Here is a 21,812-nt window from a genome sequence, read left to right as displayed (position 1 = left end):
CACCCTCCCCCTCCACATATGTGCAAATTTCTTCTTCTGGCAGTAAGCCACAGACCAATTTTGAGGTGGAAAACAGTTGTAGGAAAAAAGAGAAAGTCAGAAATTACTTTATAAATGGACACATCTTATAATACATTACAACGCTCCCTTTAGTAGCCAAATGGTTCATGAACATTACACTTCATGTAGTATCACAAATGCACAAAATATGCTTTGCATATGATTGCAAAACCAGCAGCACTCTGGAGCCAAGCACATGGCTTAATATTACAATGATGAGTCTACTTCAATGTAGTGGATTTTAATAAGACTTTAATAATACTGGTATGAAGCCAAATTACATAATGTCCCAAACTATGAAACAAAGCTTTTATAGAGAAAATAAAAGCTCATTGAAGTATAACCACATTTAAAAAAAAAAACCAACCAAAACAACCACCAATGTTATCTAAACAAAGCCATTAGGCATATTTAATTTTAAAAATCAAATTAGAGAAAAGGAACTCAAATCTATTCCCAGATCTCAAGATAAAATTAAAAAGGATATTATTTTAGGCAACATTTATGAAAATGAAGGTACTATGCCAGCACTGGGAAACAAGCTAACATCATAATTACCTCTTTTGGCACAGATACGGATATGGGTTGACTATCTCCAATTTCTCTCAAAGGACAAAAAATTATTCAGTTACCTTACAGGTTGATTTTAAGACTGAGCTATGTTGGATTGTCTAGAAACAGCTTAGACCAATAAAATAATTTCCTTCTACACATGAAAACCAACTCCAAGTGAGAGTCCCAAAGGTAAAGAGCCAAATGATTTACTCCCTCAACCCCCTCCAATTCTGGAGTCCTGGGGAAAACAAGGAGTTGAAAGCACCTGTGAAGCTCGGTCCGGCACGGACCATTCTCAGAACAACTTCCTCTCTCACCCCTCCCCACGTATGACAGTGTTAGATCGCAATTGAAAGAAAAATCAGTATTTCATTTGTTGGATAACGCATGCATAATATCACACATTCTTAAAGCTGTATAACCTTTTAAATATTAGTGTTATGCTAGTTGGAAGATTAGTATTTGCATGGATAACATTTTTTGTCCTTTGTTAGGATCAACTATTTAGATCCACATATCCAATAGAGAGATCAACATATATTAGCGTATTCCAATGTACTACTACTTACAATAAGTACTACTGTTAAATTGAGTCTAAATCAATGCTGACAGCCTATCAGAGCATGTGGTGATGAATATAGCAAGAATCAGAACAGTTTTCTTCACATACATTATATTGTCTCATCTACATGTCTCTAGACTTTTTAAGCAGTTTTGATAAAGGCATTAAAAAATTTTAAGTAGATTTAGATTCCACATGACAAGATGAAGTGAGGGGGACATTTTATGCCTTGGATTTCTTAGAAGTCTACTTTAGCTACAGAAGCCATTAAAAAGTTGCAAGTAACTTCAAGATGAAAGGCATTAGCAGCTTTTTAGAAAAGGATAATCACACTCTTCTAGAGACTTAATGAGACTTAATTCATAGAAGCTTTTGACTTGGTCTGCTGTTAATTGAATCAAAGTCGATGATGATCTTGTTACACTTTGGCTTGAATTCCCTAAAATAAAGAAAAATACAGATATTAGTTAGTGAGTAGTTAAAACATTTTGCTTGCTTTAGCTCCAGCTAGATTTTTGAAGGAATAAAAAAACCCCTCCTTGGATTCACATAGTTTTCATCTCTCTGGGAGCCAATTATAGTGCACCACACTGAGAGAAACCTGGACAAGAAAGACTAAGACAAAAAAGACACATGGGGTGGGTTAGCCTGTACATTCTTCAGCTATTGGAGTTCATAAATTACCCAGGAGTCAAAGGACTTTTAACAACTTAGCTGCAGGTGGTGGCATCATGTTACCAGGGCTGGGATTTTTGTTCATACATATTTATATTTCAAATATTTTTAATATATATTTACACATATAGGTACACATATATGTATCCATAAAATATTTTAATATACTGTATATGTATTATATATACACATATATGTATATGTATGTATATAAAAAAGATATTTGGAATATATTTTGGTACATATTTTGATCACTTTTTTCCTGCCAAGTTTTCAAAGAACACTTTCAAACTTTGCCTCAGTATATTAAAATAGTTTTTGTGCTAGGGGAATAGATCACATTATGCATCATACTGGGGAAAAACTAAACTAGTTAAGAGGGAATCATTTAAAAATTGTAACTTTAGAACTGTAAAATTAATACTGCCACAAAATGTTTCCTTTTATTATCATTAGAGCATCTGCTACAGCAATTAGCAAGGAAGGTATTTGGGGACCGAGCATATATTTTCCAGTCTACCAGTAAACAAAGGATTATGCAAATAGTGTGGATTTAGTGCCTAATTAAGCTCTGCAGTTCAGTTCAAGAGATTCATTAAGTACCACCTACATCCTTAACAATCAATACAAGAATGAATAACAGTCAACACAGAAAAGCACATACTGCTGACCACAGAAACTCTGCACACTTTGTCCAGAATAGCAATCTGAAATGCAAGAAACACTTCTCACCCTGGAGAAGTTACAAGATTTGACTTGCAAGAGAATGATTTATGCTTCTTAGTCAAACAGACTTAGTAGACAGGAAATACACTGAAGGACTAAAACTGATTTTCAAGTACTGCTGTGTTTTTTCATGGATGTTTCTTAGCCCAGTAGGCACCTTTCATCCTAAAATTTTATCTGTCATAATTGTTATGTTTGCAAATTTTTCAAAGTCTTTATATGAATATTGTAAAACTTTTTAAGAGTTGCAAAGCCTCCCTGACTGCATAATTAGCCTCACCCACAGCATGTTATTGCTATCAAACTAGCTGTTGAACAGATTGTCTTTAGGTATCTCTGTCAGTGTCTTTAAAAACCCCACTCTTCAAACATTTTTCAGATTCTCATTACTTTAAGGCAAATATTCCAAGTTTTATCCTTTTCTCAGAAGAAAAGCTGACCAAAGAAGACTGGGTAGCTACAGGCACCAAGAATGAATTACGGGTGGCTGGTCTGACACCTTCTCAAATTGACTGCAACAAAAAGATACTAAAGTTTCAGTAAGAATCAGGTAATCCACAAAAAAAATCCACTGGTGGTTTCAGCTCAACTCATATGATCATAGGATAATTCAGGTTGTAAGGGACTTCAGGAGATCATCTAGTCTAACCTCCTGCTTGAAGAAAGGTCAGAGATGACTCTCCTGAGTACAATGTAACAAATAACCATCACATCCGCAATTTCACTTGCAGTCCAGGAATGAAATGAGTATTCCAAATGGACCATTTTCTCATACAAATGTTATAAAATTGAAATTTAACCATACACAAGGCAAAAATAATGGTGCAACAGTCTGTCAATCCAGTATCTTTTGCAAGCATCCTGAGCAAGCCATCTACAAACACTACCAAAGAATAAAACACTGCACGATGCAAAGAAGAAAAACTTTCGCCCTAAAGTTGGTCTTTCACACACCATTTTCTTCCTTTCCAAAATAAAAAGTAAAGTTAATCCAAAGTTCTCTTACCTGTATATAATTCCTGCTAAATCAAACATTCGCCGTGCAGCTGTCATTTCCGTAGTGTCATGATACTTGTCAGACATAAAAATAACTTCCTTTATGCCTAAAAAAGTCATATAGAAAAAATGTTAGAATTACACTGAAAAAAAAAGAAGTAAAGTCTGGTGCACAAAATCGGCAAAGGCAGCATTCATTCACATGCTCTAGAACTCCTTGGTACACCTCTACTTCCCAAAATACTATAGAACTCCTTGGTACACCTCTACTTCCCAAAATACTATAGATTGTACTTGAGAATAAGGCTATGTAAGGTAGAGCTGTTTTGGAAGACAGTTCTTTCAAAAATGTTGGAAAATGTTTTTCTCCACTTTCACCTAAGTTTAACTCAGAAAACCAGAACCAAAAACTCATAGGCAAAACCACAAGATAGACAGGCTAGAAATTAAGCATTTTTGCAAACGTAATTGAAAACTTATCTTTCTACCTCTCTAATATACATAAAATTCCCCACAAAGAACTTACTTAAACCCCAAATCCTATTCCCCTTCCAAATGCATCACTATAAAAGGATGCTTTTTTTCTTTTGTTCTCTGTTTTATAAATAACTCCCAATCCCAGGTTCAAATCCTCAGAAACGCATGCTGTCTCAAATTGTTGAATGACCTATGCCTAAATTACTTAGGCAAGGGAGAAGTGTAAAGGCTGACACCAGAGAATTCACAAGCGTTTCAGAGCCTATCAACATCTTACTGTATTTACCAGACAACATGAATATCAATACATTGCAATTTAGTGCTGACATAAGTGCATAAGGAAAAGGATGAGTGACTACACTGAGAGCAAGCAGCCCAATCTACCCTGAAGATCATTTGATTTTGATTCTATAAATAAGAGAAATGTAGCACAAATACAGAATACCATCATCTTTCCCCCTTCACCTCTCTTCATTTCAAACCTTACTGACCAAAATAAAGTATTCTGTTTGCTACTTTCTTCCTAGATTCCTGTGGCCATTAGTGGTGAGAGAAACTCCCCAGAACAGCAATCCATGCTAGGATTGCAAGACTTTACTCAATGAGCAAAATATATGCTACCTTAAGCAGAGATTTTTATGGAACTGAAGCCTACTGCAGATACTGCCTAATCTGAAAAAAGGAGACACATTTAGGCCAGCACACTTGCTGCAGTGGCACAGATTTATATCAATTGTAATGAAAGACATAATTAAAATAGGATCATAGAATTCTTATGACATTTATGAGCAAAGATATTTTAAAATCTTCAAATATCTACCATGCATCACATTCAAATTAAAATTTCATGTATATACTCCCAACAGACCTTTTGTCATGCAGAAGTTTATTTCTTTCTGCCCTACTCTATTCAATGTGTCTGAGCACAGTAAAATTGACAGTAATTATATGCAAAGGCTGTGTTGTTCTTTGGCAGCTCCTGGTCTAAGAAGTTACAAACCTAAATTAGAAGCACGCTTAGAATCACAGAAGATGCAATTAGCACTGGAAAAATTTGGCACCGTTCAGATGCAAAAAAACCCCACAAGTAGTATCTTACGAAGTTGACAGTGCAATTAATTTAGATCTAACAGCAGTAATTTAACATCAAATACATCTGTGATAAGATACCAACGAGCAGGCAGCACTGCAACCCTGACAAATCAAGCTGGCACTACTCCTTACCTGCCTGGATGATGAGCTTTGCACATTCATTACATGGAAATAAGGCAACATACATGCTGCAGCCTTTCACATCAGCTGAGTTTTTGTTCATGATGGCATTCAATTCGGCATGGCACACTGAGTTAAAAAAAAACAAACACCAAAAAACAATTCATAATACCGTTCATTAAAATAAATCAGTCAAACTAAAATTAAAGTGCTACAATATAACTGCTTACATCCTTTCAAAGGCAAATAGCTTGCACAGCTTGTCATAAAGGGCAGAGGAAGAAATAAAAGCAGAAATACCAAGATCAATGAAGGTCAATTGTTCTGACCAGGCTGCCGATTAGTAATGATATCATTAAGCGCATTAGCATTGCCATTTGCTAACACCTATTGCAGGCAACAAAGCCGTAGGCTGTGGGCCAAGTAGTTGCAACCACCCTAAGTGAAGCAATATCTCACAGCTTCACAACTCTCTGGAGTATCTAATTGCCAGTATAAAACAGCTCATTTATGTGTTTACATGCACAGATAGGAACAGTCTTATGTTTATAAGAGCACGCTGTGCGCTCTTAAAGGCAGGAGAATCGCGAAGTAAAACCGAGCAGCTCTGTCCTCTGGGTCTCAGAACAGCTCAGCGCTGCTGCATGATTCTCTCACCCCAAGAATACACAAGACACACTCAACCATAAAAATGTCCCAGCTTTAATATTAAAGTGAGTTTACTGCTCATTAAAAGGTGCCAGACTTCCCAAGCAGGAAAACAAAGTCCTCTATTTCTCCACGGATTTGAGATAGGCCAGGTAGCAAGAATACCCTGCCTTATTCCACCGTAACACAATAGCTCTTTCTGGACAGATCGCACCTTAGGGTTTAAGTTTTTATGCTGTACACATCAGCAGATTATCATCTAATGTGTTACCAACACAGGTGAGAAAAGCGCAGTTTCTGTGTCATCCACCATGAACCTCTGAAAAAAACATTAGGATCTCTGAGAGAACTTCCTGTTTACTCCTAGGAATGACAGCAAGTTGCATAATTTATATACCTACCTACTAAGAAACTGCCTGCTGCCCTGACTTACTTACTTCATAAACAGGTGCTGAAGTGTGGTGTGGGTTTGAGCTCACCTAGAGACCTGCATGCGCAGACAACATTAAGAGTTTTTCCACTGCTTGTTTTGAAGAACGGATTAAAAAAAAAAAAAAAAAAAAAAGAGTAGTTTTCCTCTCCCTTGCGTACACGGGAAAATTAAAACAGGCAAAGTTTCATAGCACAAGTTCATAGTATACTTGCTACTATATACTGACCTCTGTGTGAATGATCTCACCACACAAAGAATAACTGAGTGCAGTACCTTCAACACGCAGGAATCCTTGCTGAATGGGAATGTTTTCCATATGCGCTAAAAGTCTACATGGAATTTCCTATATAACAGCTAATGCACTACAAATTTATGGCCTAACTTACAGCACACAAGCTTTCCCATGTAGACAAGTCACAAAGGACCAAACACTTGCTAAAGAAAGCTCAGTATCAACTTCTACAAGCAGTCCCCAGCATCACCATGACCATGCTGTCCACATACCTTCTGATAACCAGTAAAGCCAGAAACTAACATAAAAAATAGGAAATTAACAAAAAAAACCCCCAAACACCACCACATTAAGGTTTCTATTACTATTATTATTGTTTCTATTGCAACTGCAATTAGGTCACACTGTATTTTAAACATATGCCATTAAGTGTACAAGTTATAGAATTATACGAACCTATGCATTTAGAAAATCCAGAAAAAACATTTAACTCCAAGTATATTACTGAGTTGCATTAATCTTATGTAGCCTTCACAATAAATAGTCAGAGAATTATTTTTCTGGTGTTACAGAGGATTGAGTGAAAAAGAGTGTCATTATTTCTGCAACTGGAACTAGGTTATGTCAACAGGACAGGAACATCACTTTTAAGTTTCTTTGAACAATACACTTATGTTCTAGGCAGCCGTCTAAAATATGGAAGACCTCCAGAAAGAAGGATGAGGGTATGTTTTCAAAGGCTCACAGAACTAAAAAAAAACCCCTAATTCCTTCAGTAAATATTTTTCCTTCACTAGAACTCAGAAATCTTCAGCCATAAAACCAGACAAGTTTCATTATTAGTACTGCAACAAGTTTCCTTCCTGCACTGATGAGAAAGAAAGGCTCTTTCAGCAGACTTCGACAAACTTTCAACAACAAACCTCTTCTCAAGCAAAAACAAGTTCAGGCCAAAAATAACGTATAGAAGATAATCAGGTGGAGTGAGGGAAAAGAGAAATTTTGCCTCCTGATCATCTTAACACAATCTGAAGAACAATTATGACTCTCCAGTGTGGACAGAAGACACAGAGACAGTAATAAGGAAGAAACAGAGACTAATCATTCCAAGACAAAAAGTAGTGGGGTCTCCAACAAACCCAGCAGGCTTTCGTTTCAAAACCAAAAGGAGGTAGGTTTTTCATGCACACTGTAGCTTAACCAAGTATCTCTTACTGCACTTACTGCAGAAAGTAGTACGGGACTAGAAGTTTGCATTGATTCCAGAAGTCATCTTTTTCCTTCCAATATTTCTTTTTTTTTCAGTCTACTGGGCGATTAAATACAAAACCATTTTGGCTCAGTTGTTGGAACTTGGAACAATATTCTAGGGAACTATCATTACATGTGTCTTTGTTTTATACATTTCCCTAGACATCTGCTACTGGCCCCTGTAAGGGATATTATGCTAGATGGTCCTTAAGAAGGTATAGGCATCAGAAAAATATTTTTAGGCTTTGTCCCATCACTCTTCATTCCCTCTTCCTCATACTTCCCTCTCTCTGGCAGATTGGCATTGACTGTTAACCGATTTATAGATAAGATAGTCTCTTATCCCCAGATTTTTCTTATAGACCTGCCCAGCTTTGTACAGAGCATTAGTGAGAGACAGAAAACAAATCCAGGAGTCCAAAATCCTTCTTGTTAATAACTAAGTAGTTCACATTTGGGGTGTTATGAAGTTTTCTAACCTGTTAAGAGCTTCTACTAATAGTTACATATTGTTCTCTCTCAGACAAGAATAAGGTAACTTAAAATAACCTTTCACAGGTGCACAGTATTCAGAACTCTGCAAACTGTATATTTAAATAGACTAGTAAAACTAAGAATTTTTACAATACCCTATGGGGGGCCCCAGTGTTTTGGGTTTTTAAAAAAATAATATTCCCATATAGCCAACATAATATTAAGTCCGCAACACTGGTTTCCATTCTGGAAAAGTGGCTTGAAAAGTATTCTCGAAAGGCTTCATTAGCTGAAGAAATAACCATGCAATGAGAAGTTAGTGTGTGCTCTGACATTCCCACCACTTGCTACTATATTCACAAGAGGGGGGGGGGAAAAAAGCAGAGGAATGACGGATTCATTACTGGTAGTATTAATTGCTAGTGTTTCTAGCTTTTCTCATTGCATACTGCTTTGTGTTACACATACGAGGTAGCACTCATCCTTAAGCCTACCTGTAAATAAGAGACCCCTGCTTACCACTATTAATGGTCATTTTTCAGGATTAACAACTTAACATGAACATGCTCATAGTGGGTTGCAGAGTCAGAAGTACTCTTCCCACCTACTAAAAGTGCTCTGACTAGTGATCTTATAAGAACCACAGGACTAGTCAAAGTGTTTCTTAATACTGTTTAAAGGCTTACATGCTTGATGAAGAGCTTGGAGTAGGGACCACCATAACATGTCACCTTTAAAAGCAATCAAAGGAGGGGCTGGGGGGACTGACCTTTCTTTGTGATTAATTACTGACTGAGCCAGACTAGGAATTTTGAGAAATTACGCAATAAATATGGTGTTACATTTGTAAAGAATACATTTCAATGCATATAGATTGTCACGCAGCAAGTTTTTGCTGCGACTTATTAACATAAGTTTTTATACTGCCATGTTAACCAACTTGACACATATTACGGGTTCCCAATACAGATATATGGTAATAGCACGGCGTTCTTCAACATAAACCTGGCACAGAAATGGATACAGGGAGTTCTGTAATTTGGCCCACTTCTTCTCACTGTTTTGGTAAAATCTTCACCTTTTCGTGTTCATCCCTTGTCCATCCCATCTTTGTCCAAGCTCCACCTATCAGTTATCCTTTACCCGCTGGACCCCTGACACTGGACATAGCAAGGATCACGGAAGGGACCAAAATATTATTGAAAGGAACGGGGTCTGGAGTGACAACCACTGGGGACAGTGGTTGGTGGATCTGGAATTTGTAGAATGACATCAATCTTTTTTCAGCCTCTGTGAAAGCATAGGGATGGTTGCTAGTCACTGCATTAGGGGAAGGCAGGACACTGTTGTTGGGCTGACACTGCCCTCAGCCATTCCTGCTGCTCTCTTTCTTGCTCTGCGTGCTGGAGGAAGAGCAGTTGCTGTGGTCAGGGCAGGGAGGCAAGGATAACGCCACCAGATTTCACTGGGGTCCTAGCCTCTTCAGACTGCAGTCAGAAAAAGGGAACAGCCAGAGCCTCACTGCTTTCTTCCATGAAAAAGGAGAACTGGGAAGTGAAGATGGGAACCACTCAGCCCATTTATGAACATCATAGTATCTGCTGGGGGCAGACCAGAGAAACCCCTCTCAAAACCCGAGAAGAATTAGCTAATCCACCCCATTTCCCAGTTCCTCCCATCCTGCTCCAAGATCGTTCTACTCTCAGTAGAACACGGAGGCGTTTCTTAGTGGGCAAGCAGAATGAGAGAAATTATTCTTGGCGTTTCCAAATCTCCAAACTTTCTAGAGATTTTATGTATGACACCAGAATTGGACAGAAATCCATGCAGGACAAGAGAGTGAGTGGCAGTAGGTGGAGACTGTCTCCTATAGGTCCCCTTTCCAGCTGAAGCCCCAGCTTTGCACTGCCAATTGGAGAGACAGTGTCACACTTCTTCATAGTGCCTTATCAAGTTTTGTGCTGTCAAAATAACAGCTTCTACAAAACTAACATTTGCCTGAATATCTTCGAATGTTCATCTCTAAAAAATTGACGAAAAGCTCATAATCCTAACACGAGGAAATGTTGATAACAGTTTGCTTCATTTTACACAGCAGGTACTGTTCAATTAGAGCATACTTTTTGCCACAGCACATATTTTATCGTATCTGAACCTGTATAAATATTTGTAAGCATATTTACTCAATATTGTCTCTATTCCTCAGAGGTTTCTAAATTTGCCAGTCATTTTAATTTAAAACTCTCTTAATTAGAGACTGGTTGTCAAATGGATGTTCTTAGATTACAGTGGAGACAGAGGGCCTAACAGGAGCACAGCAACTAGCATTAGTGGGAAGACTTGCATTAATAAGAGAAAACTGTAGTATTTTAAATGATCAGTGAGAGGAAACTGAGCATCATCAAATCCTTGGGTTTATCTAACAGAAACACAGGGCACTCACTTTTGACTCTGAAAGCCAGAATTTTGACTAATTATTAAGAAGCTTCTGTACACAATACTGAACACAATGCTTCAGGAAGAGCTTTTAATAACATCTTAGTAAAGTAGGTACTGAAAAATGGCCTTCCATTTCTCTCATGTGCGCAGAAACATCCCCGCTCCTGTCACTGACTGGCAGCCTGGAAAGAGCCAGTTCCAACGTAACAATAAAAGCCCGATTTTGTGCTGTGAAAAATGGCATTCTGCAAAACACCTAGTGCTTTCTGACATAACAAGGCTATACTACTAAACTGTTCAAATATGTACTACTACTAGAAGGAAGAAAGTTTTAGTCTGCTTCAAGACTCTGATAAGGAATGCATAGTATCAATACAGGTGATCCACAGCACTATTCCTGTAATATCCAAATGCCTTGCAAACATTTGCATCCTCTAAGGTAAAGTGAGCACTACCTACCACATTGTGATCCTTTCTTTCAGTAGCAGCTCAGGTTACACTTAGATACAGGTAAATACAAATTTTTTAATCAAGCACAACCCTTTCACTAACACTGAGCTGAGCAGAATCCACACTTGAGGGTGCAGGTTAGATATGTACAGTACATTGCAGCAGACATAGATAACTGAGACACTGGTGAATTTCAAGCCAACAAGTTTCAGATAGAGTAAAATTTAAGAGTGACAGGACTTGTTTAGCCTTACTACAGAGGTTCAAAAGGTTATTGTTATCAGTAAGTGCACTGGGGAAGGGAGGAAAGGAGGAAGGGTTAATCGCAGTGAGTAAGAAAAGCTGAAAGAACAATGCTGGCACACACAAGAATGTATAAACTAACCACAAATAAATTTAGGGTGGAAATTGGCAGTTTTCTAGCCATGAAATAGTGAATCTGATCAGAGCTGTGGGGTCAGTGCATCCATCTGTTCTGCTGGAGCTCAATAAATTTATTATAGGATCATCTAACACACTTCTGCAAAGACAGCCTCTGGGTCCAATCCCCTGCTATGTCTATGCTGCTTAACAGAGACAGGGCCAAGGACTGACCCTTGGCCCTGAGGCCAACTGGCATAGACTGGCTCCTGTTCATCTTACTCAGGGCTCCATCAGCATTACATAGCACTTGGCCCTGGGTTTCCTCAAGGCTCCACGTCTCAAGAGTCCCACAGCACCACATATTTATTTTGTATGTCTCAGTTCAAAGTGCATAAAGAAGTGAGATGACTTTTTTGCAGCCCACCAGAGTGGTATTTTCACAGCATGAAAAAGAGTATGTGTTGCATATCCCCCAGTATGGCCTGAGGGAGGGAGGAGGGTTAAGCATACCACCTCAGCAGGCTTTGCATTATAGGCCTATACGGGATGACAGTTTTCTCGCAGCCTTTTTTCCACCCTGCCCTCCGAAGCAGCCTTTGAGTGAGCCATTTGCAGAGCAATACTCAGGCTTTGTTCTGGAGAAAGCTCATCAGAGTGGTCCAAAACAGATGGGAAGTGAGCTAATGTTTATGCCTAACCTACAACAGTACATAAAACCAGGAGGTCAGCATTCAGATCCACCCCCAGCCCTTTTCTGTAGCACTGCAGATGCATGAAGTAGCTCTAGAAGACATCTTCCAGCTTAGTGTGGTGGTATATGCACAATTACCATCAGCTTTACCTAATAAGCTACATTGCAGCTCTAGTGATGAAGGTGCCAGCATTCCCATGATAAGCTAATGGAGTACACAGTAAGATTGTACCATCTCTGAACAAGCTAGTGAGGAAAAAGCAAGGATAAAAAGTTCAATTTACACAAATCCTGTGATGATTAGCAAAAGCGGAAAGGAAAACATGACAGTTTAATGAGATTTTAGCAGCAATTCTATGTGTCTCTGCATCTACCAGAATTTTTTAAAGCAGATTTTTTTTAATATATACTTGTCTGGTCTGTCAACTGTGCTATCAAGATTAATAAGGAACTGCTAGAGTTTAAATGATCTGTGAATTACAAAATAGGTCGTTTACTCATCACAGTAGACACTTTATGTTACAAAGTTGTGATTTTTTTAATGAGGTGAAGACTAAGATTCTTGGGGGGAAGGGCAGTAGTTAGACCAACTCCTAGAAATGAACTCATCTCTCCAAGCTGTTAGATTGGTTAGTACATTTTTTAAACACCACGTATTAGAGATTTTTACTCTACTCCACATCTTTTGGAGTCAGAGTTAACTAAAAAAAAAAATAATTCTCGGGTCATCTTGTACAAAGATTCCTCACAAATTCATACAGCATTTTGACTTTAAATTGGTCAGCTTAGATTTGAGTGCCTGGAACATGCTCAGGTCCCAGAGACCACCCACACTGATCTTAGTTCAGAACTGAGACCTTACAGCAGCATACAGATTCAACCAAAATCAATATTCTGTTTTCAGTACTTTATATTTAATCAATGGGCTAACACTTGCTTCCTCACCCTATAAATAAAGAGCAGTCATATCAAGTTGTGCCATTATGGTACCGTCATTATATGTAAAACCAGTGCTTCTGTGCTTTAGAGCAGACTCAAAATTTGGCAGGAGCTAGCCCTGGTATTGGGAATCCATCTCTTATGAAAAATAGTATGAAACTGTCTCAAGCTTAAGAGTTAACGTTAGAGGTTTTATAATAAATTGGTAAAGTGAACAAGGACAAAGTACTGGGGTTTTAAGAACTCAAATATGAAACCTATGAATTATTTGCTGAGCCACTGCATATCATCTTTCACTTCAATGCTATGGGAAACCATTAAATGTAATGCCAGTTTTTAGAGAGCGCTCTGGGTGAACACAGGGAATGTCAAAACTCATACAAGTCTAATTTCTATATCAGACCAATTGCTGGAAATTACAAGTAAAAAATAGAATTAGTAGGCAGAGATAAATACTGTACACTGGAAAAGAGTCGGTATCTCTTTGCAAAAGCTGAAATCTGGTGCTCGTTTCCCCCTACCCATGCAGGGGGAAGGGAAAATTTCTCTGGGCTCTTGCTCAGTTTTGTGATTCTTCCCCCTGCCATTCCTGAGCCCAGGACAGGCTGAGATGCAGCACAGGATGAAGGAGCTCCTAACACCCATTTTTCCTCTGCCCATGGCTTCTGCTGCACTGGTCTCACCCCACAGAGGTGCAGCAGGAGCTGGTGTGGAAGCAGAAAGATGAAAAAGGGGCATTTAACAGAGTATACACTCCCTGCTTCCTTATCAGTCCTAACCACGGTTCCTCCCCAACATCAGCTATTGCAGGCCACAAGGCAGCTCTCAAATCCATTTCCACGCCCAGCAGACAGCACTCATGGCATGAAGCCTGAGGCAGCCCAGCAAGTTGTCTCCTTGGTTCCTGCAAACCACACCTAGCCCAGAGGAGTAACTGTACAGCCCTGCTGATAGGTGCACCAAGATTCAGAGAACCCTTCAAAGCAGGCTTGCAGAAGGCCAAACTACACCTGCTGCAAAGACAAAGACAGGATCCAAAGCAGCACTCAGCCACATTTACCATGAAACCATCCTTGCTCTTCGTTCCTTTTACCCATTTAGTAAATGTGAATCAAATCAGAGGCTGAAATAAACAATGAAAGTCACCTCACCCATAGCAGGGTAGATCCACTGCACACCAGATGAAGTAAAAATGGCATGGAATGACAGAATGCAATCACATACTTCAAGACAAAATTCAGCTCCTTCATAATATGTATTGCCTATGCCATCAACATCTGAACACTGGAATTTCCCACAGCCACTGGAGTTTACAATTTTTATATCTGTATTTTAGACCCAATTATTTGTTTTGCATACACATGCTCTCTGTAATTTGTGTGGAGACGAACACACAAAATCAGCAATCATCTGCATACACTGCAACTGTGTGCTAATGAGCTGCATTATATTTCCAGGTTTTCACTACACAATCCAAAATGGCTAATCATTTATGAACATACTTCACCAGGCAGTCAGTCCTTCACAAAGACTGTTTTCATTTATTTTCAGAGCTGTGATTTTTATCCTGATCTATCACATATGGGCACATTAACAAAATCAGGTGAGTGGAAGAAAAACTGATTGATATTTTACCAGCTGAATTTTCATATATAGAGATATCACAAGTCTGACCTGTCAACCACAAGAAGGCTTACCATAAGGATATTTTGTGTCTAGTCTATGTGCTGCTGTTCTTGTCCAGGGTAGTACATCATCGCTGCAGCCATTAGGCATCCCATTGTATCCAATTCCAACAATCTTGTTTTCTGAATTTACAATGCAGGCACCAACCTAAGTAAAATCAGATTTATATAGTACCAACAGCATGCAAAACGATGTATCAACAAGAAAGATGAGACTTGAAAAGTCAGTCCTACAATTCTCATTTAAGAGATATAAGCTTCACTTTATATTAAGTCACACCATCCAGTGAGCAAGGCTACAATTGCACCTAACTGGTGGAGCTTTAAAATAAATCAGGGCAGATGCAACCCTGCTACCCCTCTGGTCATGCAGTCCCCATCCCAGCCTGCCAGCACTGTTCCTTGTCCGACTATGAAGTGAACCTAGTTCACAGTTCAGGGAGCACAACTGGCACTGAATTAACCCTACTAAACTTAAGTTTTCTGTCAGTTCAGCTCCCCGAACTAGCTTTTCCAGCAGCAGTACGAGCAACAGCAGCAAAAGAAAAGGTATGGAAGATGGAACAGAAATGCAGTAGTGTTGACCTAGGCAGAGATAGGCTTACAAACCTTTGTGGCTTGTTTACGCAAACGTGCACCAAAATACCAGACCTTTTAAATCCCACCCTTTATTACTTCAATCCAAATCTGCACAGGGACCCTTCTTATAGAATGACGAAGTGTCCTGTTTTTATGTTTTCTGCCCATATTTTAGATTTATTGAAATGGCAATAGTACTGATTTTAATTCACACAATGTGTTTATCAACCAGCTCTTGGGTAACAAAAATTTAGCCCTAACCTTCAGAGAACTAAGAGCCATAATGTACAGAAGCCAGTGAGTAATTGAACAGACTGTTAACATGCATTTTACTCCATGGCTTTTCTGGGATTTGCTTCCTTAACTTTTTCACACAAAGGAAAACTAACAGGATATGCAGAACAGCATGTTTCAGGAGATGTATCAATTGCCTCAAACCAATATTCAACAGAGGCACATGAAAGAAGCAAAGAATGGGGACAGATAGAGAAGCAGAGGGGGAAGGGGAACCTGAGGGAGGAAACAAACTAGGAGAAAACTCCAGTCAACCCGAGAACAAACAAAAAGGATTTTTTATACTCTTACAGGTGAGGAAAAGGAACTTGTAAAATGCTGTGTCTTTAAAAATTACAATCTAAAACTTTCAGCAGTTTTATCCTCCTCTAACAGTAACTGTATTTACTGGAAAAAGGAGAGAAAATGCATGTGTTATTTTAACCTCCAGATGAAAAGAAGATTTACAAAGCTCCAAGCCCGCAAATGTACACACAGAATTATACACATGAGGTCAGGCCCAATAGGAGAATTTCTGTAACAAAAGGTGCTGACCATGTTAAAAATTGAATAGCTATATACTGAAATAATTTTTAATAAGAAATCCCTGACGTGCTACATGTGCATCTGATATGATGTGCAATATAGATTAGGTTACGTTATTCTTATACGTTGCCTTCTTACCTGGGAACTTGGATCCTTGCTTCTTTGTGCTGACAAAAAAGCTACTGCCATAAAATATTCAGGCCATTCCAAATAATCCTCTCTTTTTTTGCAGGATGCTTCATTGTCGAAACTATAGTTTATGGAAAAAAACAGCCATCAGCAAACAACACATAGCTAGAGTTATTACAGATTCTGTTCTTTTAATGTGCACAAGTTTAAAGTAACCAGGATCAGAATCTGGCTAAGAAGACCACACATTCACTAATATTTTAACAGTAAAACCATCAGTGTTATGTGCTTTCCAGGAACTTACATATGCAACATTTCCTTTCAGGGGAAGGGCATCCAAGCGAGGTTGCAAATTTCAGTTTTAGATAAGAAGGCTGAGCTATTCAGAGCACTGAGCTATTCAAAGACAGAGCAATTTATCCTTTATAGATAACACCTTGTATATTTCTAAGATTCAGGTATATCATGTACTGGTATTCTTTTCACCCAAACAACATAATCTTTTTTATGATGACTGTGCTAACTGCAAGCCTCTAATCTAAGCTATTTTGTACTTCTGCCTACGACAAGTGCTCGCTAGATTTCTATTTGGTAGCTTCCTGTGCAGTCATTTGTTTCTGCCCGTACAGTTATTGCCATGAGTTTGCCTCTTGTTACAACACTTACCAGCAAAAATCTGAGGCCATTCTGATAGTCCCCTGCTAAGTTTCTCTTGAGATTATGTCCTATGAAAGCCTTCTAAAAACTGAGAGGAGATGGGTTCAACAACTTTTCCCTTAGATATAATGTATAAAAGTGGCACAAAAGGTTGCTTCTTTCCCTGCTCCGGGGGGTTTATTTGGGGGAAGGAGGGAGGGGAAAAAAAGTGATGCATCATTTTCTCTTGCCTGCTTACGGTTGAAAGACTGGTCAGACAGGGTAAGACGCAACAGAGGAATTTGTGCTTTTCAGCTCAAAGAGAGGAAAGACAGACATCTCTCTCTCTCTTCCCCTCCCCTCCCAACATATGAAAGCTTTGCAAATTTCAAGGAAAAGATCAAATTCAAAGAAATTTCCCCAAACTCTCACCTATCATTGCTACACTTGAAAACCAAAACAATGGAATATCTCAAATACAATGATTAGCCTATCAAAATACAAGGGGCATAGTACTTTTCTTCTTGGGCTCCTCTTACCAAGGACTACAGCTTAACACTGAGATACCCTTCTAGCAATGTACAGCCACGCAGAAAAATACATCATAGTAACTGCAAGCAGCAAGACATCTCCTAGCAACACTAGTACCAGCACTTTCGGAAGACAAATAAACATTAGAAGACAAGTATGTTGTTAATTATTATTTTTATAACCAAAAACATGTATTAGAGGCTTGCAGTTAGCTTGTCATAAAAAGGTTACGCTATTTGAGTGAAGACAATGCCAGCACATGATAAAATTGTACTTCAGAAATCTACAGGGCGCTATTTACCAAAGATAAACTGCTGGTTTTGAATAGTTCATATATGGCACGTTACAAGTTAGCAATTTTGGCTTGTTCTTGGAATGAATGAGGATCATCTTTAACACCATCGTCTCAACGTGAGGAGGGAGAAACATACACTTTTGGTGTAACCAGCACACCTCTCTCACACTTTGACAACACTGTAAATAGTGCCCAGAACTGTCAACTGTCAAAGCAAACACACAAATCAAGTATGTGATTCTGACGGTGCCCAAACTGGCTTGAATCATCGTAACTAAAGGGTTGGGGCTATATCCTACTAAGAAAGAAAAGTGTTCAGAGAACAAGAAGCTCACAGCAGAAAGCAGACATTAAAGACATACCCTCACACCTCTCTGTGCCAAATTGAACTTTGACAGGTTAACTGAAATACCAAGAATGTGCGCCAACTAATTTAAGTGATTATTTAAAATATCTCACAAAAGCAGATTTACAAAATCCAAAACACCATCAGACTTTAAATGATCAGTTTAATACATTCCCGACTACGTGACATTCACAGTGATGTCTTTTGAAAGGCACGCAACACACAGTGCAGAACTACACCAAATAAAACATTCTGGGGAAAGGGCTCCAGAAAGACAATAGTACTCTGAACTAAGAGATTGTGAGATCTCCTTTTGTTAAATTATTCCCTAGCAACCCTATTTATTCAAAACCCAACAAAAGCTACTATTGACTTTTCTCATAAATACAGAATTGTATGTAAGTAGAGGTCCCTCAGAGTACCAACTTCACAGGGAGAGGAGCATATCCGAAAAATGAGCAGACGGCTTACATCAAAGAGAACATGAAAAAAAAACCCTTACTCAATTACTTCTACTAAACATCACCATGTTTGGCGAGATAATTCCCTCAACTCAGTGCACAGGAATACAAGAGTGTGAAATGGGTATGAAACACTTAATTTCTGATTGAGCAGAAGCCAAGGCCTTGGCTAGCAGTCAAGCACACACAGGAAAATTAAGTTTATGGATTTGGGGCAGCTGATCATCTTCCTTACACTCATTTGTAAGTTCTAGAATTGGATGAATGAAAGCTACTCTAGAAAATATTATAGCTAGCCGTAAACTAAGCAATTAAGGCTTATCCTTGTGATAACTCATGAGAACTTATGAATAAAAGTAATGGGAACTGAAAGCCATGAAGATAACACTGCTCAAGAAAGGCAAAAAAATATCCGCAAATTCTAGAGCGATTAGTAGTCGGTAGAAAAGTCTGCGTAAACAGTATTTCAAAGGAAAACAGAGAAAAAGATTCTGCAATTAGAGGGCAGTGCCTCCTTTTTCAGTTCTTTTTCATCCATCTAGGCTTCAAGTAAGCTGTAACACCATCTGAAAAAGGAAGAAATTTCATTCAGCTACTAAAAAAAGATGTTAATGAAAAATTTAGTTGAGGATCCTAAAACAGAATACATCACCTCAAATCTTTTCATAGGACAATTACGATGGTCAGCTACACAACAACATAGTACAACTGGAGAACTGGTGAGTACCAGACTTTTTTCCCTTCTCCCTCTTTTTTAAGTTTTTCCTCTGCTTTCTTATCTCTGATGTCATGCGCATTATGTTCCAACTGTATTGTAGTTTTTTTCCCCAGTATCACGTATGCTACTGAAGATCAATTATCAATATTTTGTCACTCAACTCCCAGAATTTAAGGTAAAAAAAGAGGCAAAGCATGTATCAAAAATAAGAATTAAACATCTTCAGCAATGCTCTTGTTTCCCAAAAGCCAAACGGGATATGTGTTCTTGATGACTTTCAATACTAGCTTCTTCTTTAAGTCTCATAATTTTGTTTATGATTGCTATTATATCAAATGAATGTGGCATTTCCTTTACTTGAGGCTTGTTATCTTTCCCCTCATACAGGTACTGAGATACGGTCATTACCTATTCCTTACTGGGAGGTAAGGTTTTGAGAGACGGAGAGAAAAATCAACCTTTCTTACAGAAAAACGATACTCTCTGCATTGAAAATTAACTATATTCAAATTGTTCCTGAGAAATAAACCACCAAACCTGTAAATATAAACACGTTGTAGAAATACTGAGCCCCAGTTGAGCAGTACAAGAATATTTCCCTTCATTGAATGTATTTCGCTTTTACAGCATCACTTCGACTTTAATTAATTGCATATCGCTCATGCCGGTCTCCATTTCAGGAAATAATGAACACAAGACACCCTACCTGCTCTTTTTCCTATCCCCATGATCACAAAAAATAAATAAAACAGGCCATACCCTCACGACAGGGCCTTCAGAGGCTTCAAGAAACGCCTCCCCGCGGGGACGCGGCGTTTCCCTCCGCACGGCCACAGCCGGCGCTGCCCGGGCCGGCCCCGCGCCCCCAGGACCGGGGAGCCCCCCTGCACCGCGGAGCCCGACCTCCACGGGGAGTCTTCCCACAGCAGCCAGCCGCGGGGTAAGCGCCCAGCTGCCTCTCCCGTTCTACGCTGCCCCGCTCAGAGCCCCCCAGCCAGGGACCGGACCCGCTGCGCGGCTGCCGGAGGATACCAGCTTCCTCGAAAGCAGCCGGACGGTGACAGCGGCGGCTGCCGCCGCTCTCCCCCCCATCACACGCCGGGGCCGGCCGCGTGGCGCAGGCCGCGGCCAGCAGCACCGCGGGCCCGCCGGCGTGGCTGCCGGCCCCCCGCCACCGGGTGTTAAACCCCCAGGCGGGAGCGGCCCGGGCGAGGAGGGAGAAAGTTGAGTCAGTCAGGGGTGCCAGGGGGAGCACGGTGCTAGTGGAAGAGGGAACCGCCGGCTGACGGGCGGGAACAGCTTGGCAACGGCATCACGCGGGCCCCCCACGCACCCGCGGCCCTCCATGCCACGGCCCCCTCAGCGCAGCCCTCGGCGGCAGGGAGGCGAGCCCACGCGCGGGCCGTGGCCCGGGCAGCGTACCCGTTAAGGTGGCGGCTGGGCTGGTGGCCGCTCATCCCGCCGCGGCCCCGATCTGTTTCGCCGCTTGGCGCCAAAGCGGGAGCGGGCGGGGAAGGGGGCGGGCGGCGGGGAGGAGCGCGGCAGGGGGTGGGGGTGCCCCGCCGCCATGTCGCGCCGCGGCCCCGGGAGCTCGGCGGTTCGCAGGCCCCGACAGGCGGCGAGGAGGTCGGTGGGCTCTTGTTCTAGTGCACCTGCAGCGCCCGAGAACTGATCTCGCTGAGCCGGGGGAGGCCACTTCCACCCCTGTGAGCCTCTGCGGTACTTTAAATGTGTTACTTTAATACGTGTTCTTGTAGCGTTCGGTTTTCTGACAGATGCTGCTTCGAACGTTATGCTTCGACACAAGCATGCAGGTTTTCGCCCAGCTCGCACTCTTGAGGTAAATGCTATTTATTAAAGCTTGGCATTAACATATTAAAATGTCTAAAAATCGTTTTTTGCTCTCTGGATATGAAATTGATGTGGAAAGTGAGTTATGGTTTATTAATACCTCCAGCTGCTGCCAGGTTTTAGAAGTCTCCCAGGATGCTCAGGTAGCTGAACATATATATATATAGCCCATTACAGTGCAAAATAAGTAGTATAATAATAAATATTACATGTTGGTATGGTGTGTTTGTCTTCTTTCTGTGAGGAGCTGCCTACCCTTGCTGGCTGGTTGCCACAGGGGCCTGCCTTTACGGAAGCACTCAAATGGGAGCAAGGTACAGATGTTCACCCCGCAGGGCTGCGAGACATCAGGTGAAGACTGCCCAAACCCAGCCGGACGTGTCCGATTCGGTTCCCACTGGAAGCAGTGACAGGTGCAACAAACTCGGTGAGAGCAGTGATGGACAAAAGGAACACACCTGCCTTTGAGAGCATCCCCCAGAGGGATTTGTGCACACAAGCCGTTCTTGCACTGTTCATCTGAACGTGGTCAACAGACATGGCTGAGAGAATGGTTTGCTGCAGCCTGGTCAAAAATAT

General features: G+C 40.3%; 1 protein-coding gene across 1 annotated transcript; it reads right to left on the bottom strand.

Annotated features, from left to right (window-relative positions):
- Positions 1-300: 300 nt before the first annotated feature.
- DCTD (dCMP deaminase) lies at positions 301-20,839 on the bottom strand. Its single transcript, XM_050896213.1, has 6 exons — positions 20,805-20,839; positions 16,405-16,516; positions 14,881-15,016; positions 5,276-5,392; positions 3,585-3,681; positions 301-1,616 (listed from the first exon to the last, which is right to left on the bottom strand). Exons 1-6 carry the CDS (start codon positions 20,837-20,839, stop codon positions 1,538-1,540), a joined length of 576 nt encoding a protein of 191 aa, XP_050752170.1. The 3' UTR covers positions 301-1,537.
- Between the last annotated feature and the right edge of the window lie 973 nt (positions 20,840-21,812).

This window comes from Gymnogyps californianus, chromosome 4, assembly GCF_018139145.2.
Source record: "Gymnogyps californianus isolate 813 chromosome 4, ASM1813914v2, whole genome shotgun sequence".
In the NCBI taxonomy this organism is placed as follows: Eukaryota; Metazoa; Chordata; class Aves; order Accipitriformes; family Cathartidae; genus Gymnogyps; species Gymnogyps californianus.
This window is presented reverse-complemented; position numbering and strand designations above follow the sequence as displayed.